This window comes from Bombina bombina, chromosome 3 (assembly GCF_027579735.1).
Source record: "Bombina bombina isolate aBomBom1 chromosome 3, aBomBom1.pri, whole genome shotgun sequence".
Taxonomy (NCBI): Eukaryota; Metazoa; Chordata; class Amphibia; order Anura; family Bombinatoridae; genus Bombina; species Bombina bombina.
In genome coordinates, this window is record NC_069501.1 from 1,040,572,038 (window position 1) to 1,040,590,621 (window position 18,584).

Below are 18,584 nucleotides of genomic sequence, written 5' to 3' on the forward strand. Positions count from 1 at the left end.
CACATGGGCAGAGCACGTCATCTGCCCAGACATTAACATTAAAAACAAAAATCAGCCACACTTGATGAACCACTGCTCATTTTTAAAAAGCAGGCAGGCATGGGGTTGAGGGAGTTAAATACTTAATAACCTGTGAATGGACTCATATAATCTTAGTGAATCAGCTTCAGAGAAAAACACAGCAAACACAGGGATTTGTTTAAAGGGATTTGTTTATAGGGACAATAAACTAAACAAATGTCTATTGTGCATATGAAAGAGCACTATTTAATTTAAAAGTTTTAAAAATATATTTTTTGCATGAAGAAGGTTCAGTTAAGTTTATTTTGATGTTGAAACTCACAGGAAGTGTGTCTGCCCACAGCTGGCCTGTGGGATAGAAGTTCACTGGCTCACAAAGAACTCTCCCACAAGCCAACAAGCATATGAACAAAAAAGCCAACAAGCATTTTGAAAATGGTTTAAAAGATAATGGGCCAGATTACAAGTGAGCGCAAAATATTGATTCCGCAAAAGTGTAGGGGCAAATTTTCCCTAGACCTGTACCTAGGGCATCCGGATTTAAGGAGAGGGACATTTTGAGCGGCAGTTTTATGGCACGATGACTTCCGACTCCTACGCTCCCAAAAAGTTTTATTTATTAAATTTATTACAAATCTTTTATCCTTGGTTATCTAGTGACTGTGCACAATCCCTTCATCTACCCCTGACAAATATAAAAGGTAAATATAAGCTAAAATTGCTAGTGGGTAGAGGGTTGTTGGCAGAAGCAGATCTCCCAGTGCCTTGGGCAGCTCATCAACTATAGACCACTTATTTAAAGGGACATAAAGTACATATCTATCATCTATCTAAAACTATACAGGGAGTGCAGAATTATTAGGCAAGTTGTATTTTTGAGGATTAATTTTATTATTGAACAACAACCATGTTCTCAATGAACCCAAAAAACTCATTAATATCAAAGCTGAATAGTTTTGGAAGTAGTTTTTAGTTTGTTTTTAGTTATAGCTATTTTAGGGGGATATCTGTGTGTGCAGGTGACTATTACTGTGCATAATTATTAGGCAACTTAACAAAAAACAAATATATACCCATTGCAATTATTTATTTTTACCAGTGAAACCAATATAACATCTCAACATTCACAAATATACATTTCTGACATTCAAAAACAAAACAAAAACAAATCAGTGACCAATATAGCCAGTGTTTTGAACTGTTCACCATCAACATTGCGTGCAGCAGCAACCACAGCCTCCCAGACACTGTTCAGAGAGGTGTACTGTTTTCCCTCCTTGTAAATCTCACATTTGATGATGGACCACAGGTTCTCAATGGGGTTCAGATCAGGTGAACAAGGAGGCCATGTCATTAGATTTTCTTCTTTTATACCCTTTCTTGCCAGCCACGCTGTGGAGTACTTGGACGCGTGTGATGGAGCATTGTCCTGCATGAAAATCATGTTTTTCTTGAAGGATGCAGACTTCTTCCTGTACCACTGCTTGAAGAAGGTGTCTTCCAGAAACTGGCAGTAGGACTGGGAGTTGAGCTTGACTCCATCCTCAACCCGAAAAGGCCCCACAAGCTCATCTTTGATGATACCAGCCCAAACCAGTACTCCACCTCCACCTTGCTGGCGTCTGAGTCGGACTGGAGCTCTCTGCCCTTTACCAATCCAGCCACGGGCCCATCCATCTGGCCCATCAAGACTCACTCTCATTTCATCAGTCCATAAAACCTTAGAAAAATCAGTCTTGAGATATTTCTTGGCCCAGTCTTGACGTTTCAGCTTGTGTGTCTTGTCCAGTGGTGGTCGTCTTTCAGCCTTTCTTACCTTGGCCATGTCTCTGAGTATTGCACACCTTGTGCTTTTGGGCACTCCAGTGATGTTGCAGCTCTGAAATATGGCCAAACTGGTTGCAAGTGGCATCTTGGCAGCTGCACGCTTGACTTTTCTCAGTTCACGGGCAGTTATTTTGCGCCTTGGTTTTTCCACACGCTTCTTGCGACCCTGTTGACTATTTTGAATGAAACGCTTGATTGTTCGATGATCACGCTTCAGAAGCTTTGCAATTTTAAGAGTGCTGCATCCCTCTGCAAGATATCTCACTATTTTTTACTTTTCTGAGCCTGTCAAGTCCTTCTTTTGACCCATTTTGCCAAAGGAAAGGAAGTTGCCTAATAATTATGCACACCTGATATAGGGTGTTGATGTCATTAGACCCCACCCCTTCTCATTACAGAGATGCACATCACCTAATATGCTTAATTGGTAGTAGGCTTTCCAGCCTATACAGCTTGGAGTAAGACAACATGCATAAAGAGGATGATGTGGTCAAAATACTCATTTGCCTAATAATTCTGCACTCCCTGTATATGCAATTGCTGTGTGCCTGCTGGTGAGTGCCAGATTTTCTGTGTGTTGTGTTGATAACGTTTGGAAGTTTCCCTGTGAGCCTGTCACTCAAACAGCTCAGGGGTTAACTGCCTGGGTTGCTGGGAACTGTACAGATGTCTATCAGTATTCAGGGCTGTGGAGATTAGTGATTTAAGATATTTAACCTGTTCGGACAAATTTGTGGGGCCCATCAGCCCAGCCCCCTTATTCCCCTCCTTCTGTATGCTCTGCCCTGTGTATGGCCCACCAATGTCCCAATGTACAGTGTGTCCTATATAAAGAATAAATATGCGGATACCATAAACACTTCTTCATAAACTAAACAGAATGTGTATTGCACATTCTCATACCATCAACCCTGATGACAGTGCAGGCCGCCCACAAAGTATAGGGCCATGGGCTGGTGCCGCTCTTGCCCTGTCCAATGGGCAGGCCTGGTCTACATACAAAGTAAATGTTTTAAAACCATAGAAACTGTTATTTTATTAAAAGTCTCTAATGGATGTTTATAGCAAAAATGCTTCTGTTCAAACTTAAAATGCACTCATGCACATTCCAATTTAGACATTTCCATCTCTCCTCTAGCCTTACTAAAGAAGGGGTTGAAAAGTCTAAATTGGAATGTGCATGAGCATTAGCATTTTTGCTATAAACATGCATTAGCGGCATACACACATATGCTGTAAGGACCCATGTATTCAAACACCACACCTTCTCAGAGAGTCAGCAGTGGACTATATGAAACAAATTAAAGGAACATAAAACCCAAAATGTTTCTTTCATGATTCAGATAGAACATGCAATTTTAAACAACTTTTCAATTTACTTTTATTATCAAATGTTCTTCGCCTTTTTGTTATACTATGCTGAAAAGTAGGAAGGCCCAAGAGTGTGCACGTGTTTGCAACACTATATAACAGCAGTTTAGCAACAATGTTATACATTAGCGTGAGCTCTAGATGGCAGCACTATTTCCTGTCATGTAGTGCTCCAGACATGTGGACATTACCTATCTAGATATCTATTCAACAAAGAAAAACAAGAGAACAAAGCTTATTTGATAACAGAAGTAAATTGGAAACTTTTAAAAAAGATTGTATTCTCTGTCTGAATCATGAAAGAATTTTTTTAAGTATTTCAAAAGATATTCGTGTATTAATAAACTGTTCTTGAGCTCTTCTTGCACTGCACCTCAAAGAGAAAGGCTTATAGTGCAAAACAAGTAAAATGTGCTCCAAAGAGCTTTACACACATAATACAGAGCTTTACTGAGCTCTGTTTTGTATGCGCAATGTTGTGATTTTGTCACACGTCGCCCCCACTTGTCTGGATCTGTTAAAAACGTTTAAAGGGCCATAATACCCAAATGTTTAAACACTTTAAAGTGATGCAGCAGTAAAAAGCTGACTAGAAAATATCTCCTGAACATCTCTATGTAAAAAAGAAAGATATTTTACCTCAAAAGTTCCTCAGTAGCCACCTCCTATTGTAAAGGATTTCTAAGCAGCATTTTAGTATGTATGTCCTGGGACATCTGAAGGGATGAGCATCGTGCACTCTCATATTATTTCACCAATCAGGTAAAGGAAGTTTACAATGAAATCTCATGAGAGTCAAGTCAAATCTCATGAGATCACAGTAAAATAGTCCATTTATTCATTTTTTTTTATTTTTTTTTACCTGCAGCTGGGAGCAGCTGAGTTTAACTTTTTACACAGAACTTACTCTGCTGAGCTGAGGAGATTGTGAGGTAAAATATCTTCCTTTTTTACATAGAGATGTTCAGGTGATATTTTCAGCTTTTTACAGTTATACTGCATCAGTTTCAAGTGATTTAGCATATAAGTATTATGTCCCTTTAATGATAAAAAGTAAAAATAATTTAAACAGAATCTTCTGGTACATAAGTCACTTTTATAAACAAATACTGGTTATATGTATTGTCCCCCTCCAGCTTAAAACAGTTATACATTGTGTATAGGGAGCCGAAGCAGTATACACTTTATCTGAATGTCCATTTGACCAAATTGTGCTTGAAGTCTATTCTTATACAATCCAGTCCAGATTATAGTTTTCTATTACTATGCATAATTAAAAAAAAAATATGGAAAATTCGAAATGTGTTTGTGTGCATTAAATCCTGACCTCATCATGACAAAGCCAAATCAAATACAGTACTTATATGAATAGTATTAATAATATTGTACTAATGTGGAAAATAAGCAATGATTACATAATGCCTATAGCTAAACATATTTATAAATGCCCATAGAAATTGTGAGTTCCACATACAAAATGTACTACAGTACTTCAAATATTTTAAAAATGTGTGTGTTGGATGTTGAGGTCTTTTAAATGCAGGAAGTATGTGTAATGGATCTGAGTAAAAAAAAAACAACAACATTTAGGTGCTGTAAATGAAGTCAGTGTATGGGAAAAACGAGTATATTCTCACAGCAGTTATTACACAAGCTGAGCTGATTAGCCCCAAGCAATGCATTGCGGACCTCACTGGCAAACAAGGAGTCAGTAACATTTCTTGCATTCATCTAAACTATTTTAAGCATTGCATGTCCATGAAAAACAACTACAAATTTCTTGTTATTTTTATAATACAAGCATGTCATAGACAGCATATTTGTGCAGGAAACAAATACATCACTAATCTTTAAAAACACGTTCTGTTCTAAGCACCAAAGAAATGTGGTAGTTCAACATCCTTTTATTGAAGACAAAACAGGCCAGAAGGAGGTAGTGGAGTTTGTTACATTTGTATTGTTTTCTGACATGTCACTCCTCCCGCCTCTTCAGCCTGCCTCTCTTTCTTGCTTCTGACTGTAAACATAAATAAATAGCTAAAATTACCCCCCTGTTTTAACCTGCAGAGCTATAGGAGGAAGGAAACATGTGACCCGTGCTTTACTTTCCTGTTCAAATCCCTTCACCAGATGGAGCCATCAAACTGGTTTATAAAGCATGGACTTCCTGATAACTGATTGGCTGCCACCTCCTCCACTCATCGGTGCCCATTGCTAAACAATGCATACTTCTCTTGTATGTATGTGTGTGTGTGTGTAGCTGGCTTATGCTATTAGGTCTATTTTTGGCCCAGCTCCTCCTCCTGCTGAGCTATTTCTGTCAGTTTCAGCAGCTTGGGGCAGTGCGGAGCTGTGTGCACACCCAGAGCAGTCTACAGAGAGACACAGACACAGTACAGTGCAGGTGAAGCAGACTCTCAGCACAGGGCATATGTTTTATTTTTATTACAATAACTTTTTTCTTCTTCCAAAGTGGACCGTCTCTGTATTTTTGCAGCTGCCTTTCCCATTCTAAGCGTCGCTGTAAAGCAAAATCCAGACTATGTTGTTTAGGTAAAAGTGGCACACAAACTGGCATTGGAATGCTTGGCTGTTAACCCCTTGTTGGATTGTCTGTTGGAGTTATTGGAAAGTTAGGTGACGTGTTAGATAATCATGGCAGAGCAGTTGACGTTGTCGGATTGGAGTGTCTCTGTGTTGTAAAAAAAAGTGAACTTGCAAAGCTTTGTGAAGGGATTTAACATTGGATGCTATTGCTGCTACTACTACCCCCTGGTAGCCGGATCTCTCTTCATTGCATTTATTCTCGCAGCCTAGCGCTGCTGATGCTGTTGTTCATTTAGGACTCAGAGGGACCGGGTGCCCGCTACCACCTCTTCCTGTAGTCGCCTCCATGCCTGGATTACATCAAATGTTAAACACCATTTACGAGGCTGATTCTGCTTCTTCCGCAGATGGCATCAGACGGGGTAATCCGGGGCTGAGGTACGGCCAGAAAAGCGGCGCTGCGGGACCAGGTAGGAAAAACACGTGCTGCTTTGTGTTTATTAATTGTATAAAAGGGCAATAAATGCACAGTAAACCGTCAGCCATATCTTGCAGGGATAGGGAAATGATATAGAGATGCACAAATAGCCTCAGTTTCAATTGAGTTTATGGATTAGCTCATTAGGAATCATCATAAATAACTGAGCGGGATAGTAATTTGTATTGTCACTGACCATAGACCAGTATTCAAGTACTATATCTCGGGGAAGAGAAATTATAATCATTTAGGGACCTATAGTCACTAAGAAATGGAAAATATATGCAGTGAGATTGGGATGCAGTTTGTCAATGTTTGATGACGCTCACTCAAATGAGTCTCCATACATCAGATTCACTACAAAGTCTTGTCTCACTGTACAATTATAAGATTGTTAGTAAATCTAGGACATATACAAAGGGCATAGCTGACCTACACTTTACAAAGAGTAGAACCCAACCTTGTTTTGTGACCTGCTAGCCAGGGAGAATTATTTGTCCCCTCCCTTTGGTGACAAAGTGAAACATAGGGAAGGACATTGGACCCATGAACTCTGCCTATCTCATCTGAAATACCAATAAGATGCAGTCATAAAAAGACTGCAGGTGAGAACTCTTGAAAGGGCATAGTGACAAGACCTGAAAGGAGAGGCTGTGATGACACAGGTTTAGACAACTTTATGTGAACACTACTCAATGACACATACACAGGAGTGGCCTGTGACCCATTCAGCCCTTGGTAGCACTAAAATAGAAACAGGATGGACCTCTGACCTCCTAAGCCCGTTCTTCCTGCCACATAACTGCTACTGTGCGCTTCATGAGAATATTAAAATAATAAAAAGATATGCCTGAGGCAAGTTTCTGTAATTAAATAATAAAACATAAAAGTTCAGTTATCCATACAAATTGACATTTGCATTGCAAGGCTTAAAATAAGCTAATTGACATAAGAAAATAGTAAATGTTCCTTTGTATGAAGGACAATAAAGTAAAAAATAAACTTACATTTATTGGATTAGAGGATGTCATTAAAAATAACTTTTTAATTTAGTTTTATTATCAATTTTACTGAGTTCTCCTGGTATCCTTGGTTAAAGAGTAATCCAAGTTGAGCTCAAGAGTGTGCATGTGTCTTTAGCCCTTTGGCAGCTTTGTTTGCAACAAAGTTTATAGGAATATTATACATAGCCACAAACACTGTTGCCATAAATTGCTAAATACATGTGCACTCTCCTAAGCTTCTATCAGCCTACCTAGCTTTACAAAGGATACCAATAGAGCAAAGCAAATTTAAAGGGACTTCAAACCCAAATTTGTCTGGGAAAAAAGCAATTTTTATAATAGAAGTGAATTGGAAACTTTTTCAAATTGTATGCTCTGAATCACAAAATAACATGTTTTTTTTTATCCCTTTAATAATATAAATAAATTTGAAAGTTGTTTAAAATTGCAGCTCTGTCTGACTCATGATGTTTAATTTTAACTTTACAGTCCCAATTACATAAAATGTGGAACTTTAATAAGACACCTCTAGTAATATCTTAGCTCAGTGCTAATCACTTTATTACAATTTCTGGTGTCTAGTTTAAAAAAAAAGACATGATCCAGGTTTCATATATTTGTTGTAAAGTCATAAATAATTTAATTTTATGGAATTCAAAATGTTAAGGAAATTTGTTCACCTAGTAAAGAATTACAAAGGAAATATTTAATTAAAGCTGAACTACACAAATTGAATCTTAAAAGTAATGCTTTGTAAGGCAGAGATAATCAATAACTGTTTGTAGCTAGACCAAGTTCTGTATGTTTGCTGCCCATTGTAAGCTTTGTTTATATGCAGATATACATTGACAGCTATTTAATTACTGATCAGAATAATCATACATATATATGTGTGTGTGTATGTATATGCGTGTGTATATATATTTTATATATATATATATATATATAACATATATTTCATGACATAAGAGGCTGTTTCCAAATATATTTGTCTGATCCCTCTCCCTAAACACCCAGCGGCTCCTTGGTTCATTTCCTTAAATTTAAAAGCTCATAAAACACGTGATTTTGTGAGGACGCTGTCTGCTGTGTGCATGTGCTGCAACAAGCGTTTAGGCCTAGCTTATGATATTATGTTCACAACTGAATTATGACACAATTATATGCATATAGTGTTCACCCTAACTAGTTTTGAAAACTGAACATACTGATGTTTATCATATTATTTATCTAGATGAGTATATCTTTAAGGAATGTACAGTACTGGTTGTAAGGATTACTGCTGTTATAATCTATCAGGTATTAGAGACTTCCTCTTGCTGGAAATTGTATTTTTGTTCACAAACTTCCTGCCCCGCAAGACTTTTTGGCATATGCTGCATACCTGTGTTATTTGAATAGTGATACAGTGATTACAGTCCCACTTGAATGAATTTAAAAAACAAAACGGGCAAATATTAACTAAGTAGTGCTTTAACAGTGGAAGACTTCAGTTATACAGTGAACCAATGCAACTGATCCCTGAATAAACTTATAGAAACATTCTGTTTTGATAGAAATGGGAACAAATAAATGATAACCTTTTAATAGAAATAAATAGTTTATTAAGGCCAGTAGCATAGGTATTGTATACATCCTAAAAACAGCATGCACCCAAAATATGGGATTTAGAATATTGAAAACATATTAAATGTGTACTTATTGTTCCACTTTCATATACTCTGGTTTATGTTAATATATTGATCTAATTTAATCTCTTCCTCACCGTTTTTGTAATGCTGTGGATTATTGCATGTCCCTTGTTTTATACAACACAATAGTATGTAAGTAATTCTTACCCGACTTACAAACACTTTCTTAGAGAGCTGGCTGTGGTGTGTATTGCTTTTGAAGACATAATTTGTGTCATACAAGCCACTGCTGACTCTCTGAGAAGGTGTGGTGTTTAAATTCTGGTGCACAGGCCCTAACAGGATATGTGTGTATGCAGCAGAAAATCCTTAATAACCTTTATTTGAAGCATTTTTACCAATACAATTATATTGCAAAAATGCTTCTATTTCAAACTTAAATCCATCTAAGCACATCTCATTTTTGACCTTTCTATCCCTTTAAGTTTTTTTTACATGCATGCGTCTGGTGCATGTGGATCATATTGGTAGGTATGTGTCATGTACAGTTTACAGAGCATATTTACTAATAAGAGCAGTTTTAAACGCAAAGAACAGCATAAAGCCCCAGCATGCTATCAAAATGGCATGTCACTTTAATTATTACATACTTTTCTTAATGTCTGTATAATTCATATTTAGAGGTCGATTTATCAAGCAGCGGCGGACAGCGGTGCACATACACCCCCCTGTCCGCCGCAGTTCGCCTCTGGCAGGCTGTATTCCCCTGGCAGAATTCAGCATTGCACACAAGCGCTATTTTGCTCTCACGTGCAATCCCGCCCCCTGCCCATGCACAGCCAATCACGCGCGTGCAGGAGCTGTTAATCTGCCCGGTCGGACGAGACCGGGGAGATTGAAATTCGCCACCTTAGAGATGGCGAAAGGTTAGGAAAGCAGAGGTCTAATGACCGCTGCTTGTTAAATACGGCGTGCAGGTTCTCTTGTGAGAACCTGCAGTTGTAGGGGGTCGAAAAGCTTGCGCAGCTTTTGATAAATCGAACCCTTTCTAATGTATTACATTCTGTCATATTTACACAGATGACTATTTTTAAATCCCATGTGATTTCTTTTACATTATGTCATATAATTGTCGGTTGCTGTATTACAGTATATTATTATTATTATTATCTCCATTGCAAACATTGACAAATCCTGGGCGCTGGAGAGCCATGACTCCTAGTACTTTACATCTGGTTATAATTTTTTTTTTGTAATATTCTACATATATAAAAGATACAAACAGAATTGTTTGGATACTGAGCAGATTGCTAGAGCCTCAAAAATCTTCCTGGCTGATAAATGGAAAATCAATTTCTTAACCCCCTCGTATATTTATTTATAAAATCCTCCTCTTCCGTAAACAAACTCCTGCTGAGAGTGCATTTGTAAATATATACATTTGTCAGCCTCTGATGTCATTTTGTAGCCACTATGTACATAACTGGGCCTATATGCAAATGAAATGATAGGGTTACAGTTACTGCAGTGCATTTTCTGCAACTTTGTATCTCAAACTAATGCTATATGAATGGTGGTATAGGTAACATCATAAAACTACTCACAAAAGCCACAAAAAATGAGGCCCCAGCTATTATCCTCTTTAAAAACAACAACAAATGCAAGGCACTGATAGAGACCATCCCATGTGTCTCTATGGATGCTGGATTATTTGTTGTATGTTCTAACCAGCCCCCCCCCCCAAGCTTCCTGGGAGCTGTGTGATGAAGGATTGAAGAAGGTTAGTTTTAAAACAGCTATTGCAAATTTAGGGATTGAGACATCATTTTCAAATTTAGAAACTATTAAGAATACTGGTTTGTCAGCCACACCCTTTTAGCACCAAACAATGGTGTTTGTATATAGATATGCATGAAATCACCAGCAAATAGGCATGGGCGAAAATTCAGAATACAGAATATGGCTGCAGGCAGCAGCATTCCACTATATTTGGCCCCGGATATATTAGTGTGAAAGTGCAACACACAAAGATCTGTGTAAATCTAATTTTTAATCAAGCCTACTACCAACAACTTTTGTAGCCAGGAATGAAATATTAGGCGACTTGGCTATCTGGTGTCAGGGATTTGTAAAGCCCCATAGTAATTGTTTTGGGTTTTCATTTTATCAGGAAATGATTCTCATATTTTATTGCTAGACCACTTTCATTTCTTTGATCAGTATGTGCTTTACAGAACATTGAGAGAGGAAGAGACAAATTAAACTATGTTTCAGTAGATCTGTATGTTATGCTTCCGTGCTGGGACTGAGCCTGTCCTGAGATAATGCAAACCTGCACCTCCTCCTGTGTTCCCCATATATGATAGGATATTACTCATGTACTTTTGCAATTTGATTTTATGATGAAATTCTTTTAATATTTTGGATTACGAAATCTGATTGTTGTAAAAGCTTTATGTTCTGTAACTACTGATTGGAGATGTTTTAAAGGGCACTACAGGTTTATGAAAAGTATTTACTGACTAGCACATTTGTTTGCACAACATTGCCTGCAATATATTAGGAGATGCATTAGTCCAAATATCACCCGTTTCTTATCCCTAACCCCTCTAATAAAAGCTTCAAGAATGTATTTAAAGTGAATGTCAATTTTGATGCTAAAGTGCCCGTTTTTTACAAATTTGATTAAAAACAGGGGCACTTTAATTCATCAAAATTGACATTTCACTCCTGTTGAGAAAAAAAAACGTACCTTTTAAACTTGACAGCAGCTCCAGCTTCCTCCACCCGTCGCAAAGCCTCTTCCTGGGTCTAAAATGAGGAATCTGGCTTCCTCCAATCACGGCGTTGAATCAGACACTGATTCCCCCGGGGGAAGCTGCGATTGGAGGATGACCTATCCATCATTTCTGACGTCAGAAATGACTTGCAACGATTGGAGGAAGCTGGAGCAGCTGTCAAGTTTTAAAGGTAAGTATTTTTTCACAACAGGAGTGGAATGTAAATTTTGATGAATTAAAGTGCCCCTGTTTTTAATCGAATTTTTTAAAACCGGGCACTTTAGCATCAAAATTTACATTCACTTTAAGCACTGTGCGCCAGCATTTTAAACACGGCACTTTTTGCCTATACATGTATATTGTATATAATTCAACTATTCATATTTCAGTTTAGATTGGAATGCCCCTTTAATTGCATAATGTAACACAAATTGAGATGCCTCTTGTTACAGGCTCACCAGATGTGTTTAACTACCATCTAGTAGTGTAATGTTGCTCTGGCTTTAACATTTACAGGAGTTACATCCATAGTTATATGCAAGCAATAGTGTAATAATAAATGTTATATCAAACTATTATCATTTTGCACTTGTATGTCCCTTTAATTACTGCAAATATGATTGTTAGTATATATTGTTGTTTTAGTTTATCCAGTTACTGGCACAGCAAGCAGTGCCAGTTGTAGGGGGTCCTATGCAAACACAGTCATTACTGTTGCGCCCCCAATCCTCAAAGGTCCCAGTACTCTGCGCTGAGCAAGGAGTAAAGGAGGGTTAATCTGGATTTAGAATAAAATAAAGGTACTTTAAGTGCAAAATGTTTCATTGTTGCAGGCAGACAGGTTTGAGAGTAGTGAAACTGTCCTCCTGCAATTGCTGCTTGTGATGTTGCATGGGCACTGTACTTCAGCATGTGCGACTCGGCTGTAGCTGAACTCGCTGCCCTAACTTTGGTTACACGACCTGCCCACTAATAAACCTGACATGGCGTCCAGTCGATAAAATTAGTTAGTAGAATGAGTCTCGAGCTGTCTTCATTGTGAGGCTACTTATCATACGCAGGCGCGGTACACAGATAAGGTTGTTTGACTGTCCCAGCGTGACGTAAAGAGAGAGCTCTCGCTGTAAGTAAAGACAGTGCGTGGCTGTATTTGTTAAAGAGCGCAGCTCATTTTTACAGCTGTATTATTTGTGTCAAAAATATAATTTTCAGCCAGCAGGTCCTATTTGTGGCAAAAATACAATTTGGAGTCAGCAGGTCCTATTTGTAGCAAAAATAAAATTTTCAGCTAGCAGGTCCTATTTGTAGCAAAAATACAGTGTCTGCTGTACTATTATTTGTGTTTTTTGAATAAATACATTATTGTAATTATTATTATCAAGACTGGTGTTTTTTTAGTTAGGTGACCACACCACTTGGAATAAAATTAGAGGTAGCCCTTTCCTTACAAACGTCTGCCCACCCCTGTAGTAGAAGATTGCATTCCCTTACCTGTACCCCACATGTTTGATGTTTTGCCTTACGGTAAGTCAACTTTTTACATGTCTAGAACCTATGTCTAGAACTGTCCTTGTCACCAGTTTGAAATACAAATCCAGGGAACCCTCTCGTTTGAATAGTGTGGACAGTGTTGTTTTTAACTTCTCTTTACTCTCTTTTACTGTAGGCGCCCTGATGCTTACCACGTTGTGTCTGAGCCCATGCAGTTGCTTTCATCCTAAGCTAGTCAGTGGAACTTCACTAGCAACCTGTTTGTCCCATTGTAAGCTTTGTAATAGGATAAAAGGGCTGATTTCTGATACCAGCTTCTGTGCAGCTGTAGACTCATTTAATAGCCAAGTCTATTATTCTGCTTAGAAACACGCTCAAATTTCTAAATACAGTCTCTGATGAAGAACAAAGGATAGCCTTAAAAAAAGCATACATAAAGGGCTTGTTCGCACTTGCACATATCATTTAAATGAAATAATTTGAAAATTGATTCAGATATAAATAGTTGTTGATTGTACTCAACGTTTTATGCAACAGTGTATTGCAACAATGGATGAAATAATCCTGAATGCAGGCGTCTCCTGAACAACTTCTGGTTTAGATTATCATGTGAACAAAATTAAGCAGGCATTAGAGTGGGAAGCAAGAGAATAGCCAGTTTTGCATTAGGTTCAATAGCAAAATCTGAAAGTATTGGTTTACAGATTTTTTTTTTCTTAAAGGAATATTAAACACTTTTAGATGGTATTAATATGGGCTAGATTACAAGTGGATGCAGTTTATAGCACAGGATGCACTAAGAATAAAGCACAATTTGGTATTATATGTGGATTTATATTATTTATATTTTATATATTATATTATATTACAACTGTACAATATTGTCTTTTTGATACCTGAAGTAAACTATTATTATTATTATTAATAATAATTTTTAGAATAGTACAATTTCAGATTATTTTTCCAGATATGCATAGATAGATCACTGAAATGAATGAAATGATTGGGAGGTTAACTATCTCAAGTTTAATAGGCTAATTGTTCATATTTGATCAACTTTTCAGCTGTACTTTATTGGAAGGAGAAAAAAAAAATGATTATATAATAACAATTTAAATAGTTTTATTTAAAGGGATATAATACTCATATGCTAAATCACTTGAAACTGATGCAGTGTGTAAAAAGCTGACAGGAAAATATCACCTGAGCATCTCTATGTAAAAAAGGAAGATATTTTACCTCACAATCTCCTCAGCTCAGCAGAGTAAGTTCTGTGTAAAAAGTTATACTCAGCTGCTCCCAGCTGCAGGTAAAAAAATAAAAAAAAAATGGAAGAAATGAACAGCAGCCAATCAGCATCAGCAGTGCTGAGGTCATGAACTCTTACTGTGATCTCATGAGATTTGACTTAACTCTCATGAGATTTCATAGTAAGCTTCCTTTACCTGATTGGTGAAATAATATGAGAGTGCACAATGCTCATCCCTTCAGATGTCCCAGGACAAACAAACTAAAATGCTGCTTAGAAATCCTTTACAATGGGAGGTGGCTACTGAGGAACTTTTGAGGTAAAATATCTTTCTTTTTTACATAGAGATGTTCAGGTGATATTTTCTAATCAGCTTTTTACAGCTATGCTGCATCACTTTCAAGTGTTTAAACATTTGGGTATTATGGCCCTTTAACTAAAGCAATAACATTTTATTTCATTTTTGATGCTTGCCCCTCCTTCCTCACACTTAATTCCTTGTGCAGGTCTTTTCCATTCCAAAAAATCTTCTTTTCATTGAGTTTCTTGAAACTTAGTATGGGTTAAATCCTGTACATAGATTTGTAGGGGCGCAATGGCATTAAAGGGAAAGTGAAGTCAAAATCAACTTTAATAATTGAGAAAGAACATGCAATTTTTAACAATTTTCTAATTGACTTCTCTTATCTAATTTGCTTTGTTCTCTTGGTATCTATTGTTTAAAAGCATACATAGGTAGGCTCAGAAGCAATGCACTTCTGTGAGCTAGCTGCTTGTCACTGTCTTACCCAATGTGTTTAGCTATACCCCAGTAGAGCATTGCTCTCCTTTAACACAGTATACCAAAAGAATAACATTTGATAATAGAAGTAAATCTGAAAATTGTGTGCCCTATCTGAAACCCAAAAGTTTTTTCTTTCTTTCATGATTATGTCCCTTTAAGGTATATTTCTTAACTCTGTATGTTTTTCTTTTATAACTTTTTTTGCTGTGAAGAAGGGGCATATTATTTCTGCAGACACAGTTTTGAGAACTACAAAACCAAGATAGAATATTTGCCCCAAAATAATCGGACAGAAACCTCTGGGAGAACATCGCATTGTGAATGGATTAATGGAATTAATTTAACAAAAAATGTAAACATTACAGCCATGAATATACATCATCTTGATATATAATTTAAAAAAAACAAATCTATATTTCAGGATCAATAACCTTTGGACTGTAATGTATCTTATATAGAATCTATCTTTATATAGATTTTTTTTTTTCAAAAAGCATTTTATTTAACATTTTTAAATAAAAAGATCAGATTTAAATTTTAAAAAATCTGATTTAAAAAATAATAACAAATCATTGCTTTTCATTCACCCTGTAAAGCACAGAACTACATAAAAAACTCCACTACTTGTGCACCATTTGCTTACCGCACCCTTATCTTAGCGCACCATTGCCATACATTTTACTGAGCTCTTCTATAAAAGTCTTATGTGATGAATTTAGTGCACCCCACTATCAGACATGCAATGCAGATATACAGCACCCTAGACCAGGGCCTGACAAACCCAGGAGTCTGGGAGCCTTTGACTCTTAGAATTTTACCTCTGTCTCCTAACTTTTTTGATTATTCTCCATATATCTATATAGAAATACCACTGTCTAACTCCTAAAAGTATGTCTGTCTCCTAAATCATTTTATTGGCGCTTACATTTTAAACAGATTTGTCGACTTCTTCCCTAGACTATTGCTCGACCAATAAAATGTTACTTTGGACTTTTAATATACGTGCAAAAAAACAGTATTGATTGCACTCAAGAGAGCTCCATTTGTAATCCAGCCGAAATGTTTAATTAAGTTAAATAAACTTTACACTATAATTTCATTATTTATTTTGTGCCCGTTTCCTGTATTTCCCCCCCCTCTAATTAAACCCTGTGGGCTTTCTGATTCTGCTGATTTTCTTTAAAATAATGGGCCCCAGCCATGTTAAAACCTCGTTTTTTCTTTTTTGTTGAGGTAGTACGTTGCTTCTCTTGAGCTGACTATAACTATCTGTGTAAACCTTTTGCAGTTTGTTGTATTATTATTATTTCTGAGCATTTAGATTATATAAACACAATATAGTAATATGCTATAAAAATTACAATTGTAATATTAAAAGGTTACTGCAATAAGTTAAAATATCTAGACAGACGGCATCAGTATTCTATAACGCTCTCGGGGCTGGTGAGATTCTTTAAGAATGCACACCAGTAGTTCTATTTCCCTGGTGGAATTCTATAAAGCCACTTTTTTTACCCTGAAAACAGGATGTCTCGCTAAGGGGTGTATATGGCATTTTCATATGGAAAGGAGATGCATACATTACAAAGGTTCACAATGAAAATCCCAGCGGAATTATGTAAACATTTTCACCCTACAGGTCTCATTGTTTTTTTCTTGCAAATTAGAATGTGGCGAGCTTTTATCAAAATCCTTAAAACACTAATTACTCTGAATCTGAAAGGCAAACGTATTCATACCAAAATGACAGCAATTTTAAGGTACAGTAAACTGTGCACAGCGTCATTTGATTTGTATTAGGCGTAATATTAAAGTTTAAACATACGCTGGGTTCTCCCTGTGTAATTCGTTCTCTATTGTAAACTTTTACATAGCAGAGAGCTCTCATTATTTCTAAGGGAGACTGCTCACCACTCGCAGGGACAGCACCTTTTTTTTTTAATATAGAATTCCATGAGGGCTGCCCCTGCAAGTTTCAGACTCGGGAAAACCAGTCTAGGCCGGCAAATTATTTCGAATCGAACCCTTAGTGTTGCATAGGCTGTATTGTGGAACATAACATGTAAGTTATCTAAATAAGCCCCAGTACCCACGAATATCAGTTTACAAAGTACAATATGTCCTGCCTAAGCATATTGAGTAATAAAAATTCAAACAAAGTGACAATATAATAATGTACTTGCTTCTGTCCTTTTTAAACATGGATTCCCTTAGCACAGTCATTCTGTTCATAGTCTGCTTTGAAATCTATGTGTTATAGCTAATGTAATACATACTTTATTTACATGGAATAAAAAAAAGGGATTTTGTTAAAGGGACAGTGTAGTCAAAATTAAACTTTCATGATTCAGATAGGGCATGCAATTTTAAACAACTTTCCAATATACTATCTTCAAATATGCTTTTTTCTCTTGGTATTCTGTATTGAAAGCTAAACCTAGGTAGGCTTATATGCTAGTTTCTAAACCATTGAAGGCCAGCTCTCAGTGATTTTGACAGTTTTTCACAGCTAGACAGCGCTAGTTTATGTGTGCCATATAGATAACCTTGTGCTCACTCCCGTGGAGTTGCTTATAGGTCAGCTCTGATTGGCTAAAATGCATCTCTTTCAAAAGAACTGAAATAATGGGACAGTCTGCAGAGGCTTAGATTCAAAGTAATCACAGAGGTAAAAAGTATATTAACCCCATAATGACCGGACCATTTTTCAATTTTCTTATCCTTAATGACAATGGCTATTTTTACATTTCTGCACTGTTTGCGTTTAGCTGTAATTTTCCTCTTACTCGTTTACTGTACCCACACATATTATATACAGTTTTTCTCGTCATTAAATGGACTTTCTAAAGATACCATTATTTTCATCATATCTTATAATTTACTAAAAAAAAATGATAAAATATGAGGAAAAAATGGAAAAAAACACACTTTTTCTAACTTTGACCCCCAAAATCTGTTACACATCTACAATCACCAAAAAACACCCATGCTAAATAGTTTCTAAATTTTGTCCTGAGTTTAGAAATACCCAATGTTTACATGTTCTTTGCTTTTTTTGCAATTTATAGGGCAATAAACACAAGTAGCATTTTGCTATTTCCAAACCACTTTTTTTCAAAATTAGCGCTAGTTACATTGGGACACTGATATCTGTCAGGAATATCTGAATATCCCTTGACATGTATATATTTTGTTTTAGAAGACATCCCAAAGTATTGATCTAGGCCCATTTTGGTATATTTCATGCCACCATTTCACCGCCAAATGCGATAAAAAAAAAAAAAAAAGTTCACTTTTTCACAAATTTTGTCACAAACTTTAGGTTTCCCACTGAAATTATTTACAAACAGCTTCTGCAATTATGGCACAAATGGTTGTAAATGCTTCTCTGGGATCCCCTT

At 36.6% G+C, this 18,584-nt stretch overlaps 1 protein-coding gene across 5 annotated transcripts in view; it reads left to right on the forward strand.

Moving 5' to 3' along the window:
- The window catches only part of HDAC7 (histone deacetylase 7), a 603,789-nt gene that overhangs the window by 397,485 nt on the left and 187,720 nt on the right, over window positions 1–18,584 (forward strand). For 3 of the 5 annotated variants that reach the window (XM_053708255.1, XM_053708256.1, XM_053708259.1), the window contains exon 1: window positions 5,596–6,236. The exons of 1 other annotated variant lie outside the window; for it this stretch is intronic. In XM_053708255.1, coding sequence (XP_053564230.1) covers window positions 6,113–6,236 — 124 coding nt within the window. In that variant the 5' untranslated portion in view covers window positions 5,596–6,112. Of the gene's footprint in view, window positions 1–5,595; window positions 6,237–18,584 lie in introns of those variants that run through there. One more of the 5 variants, XM_053708257.1, reaches the window with a different exon arrangement.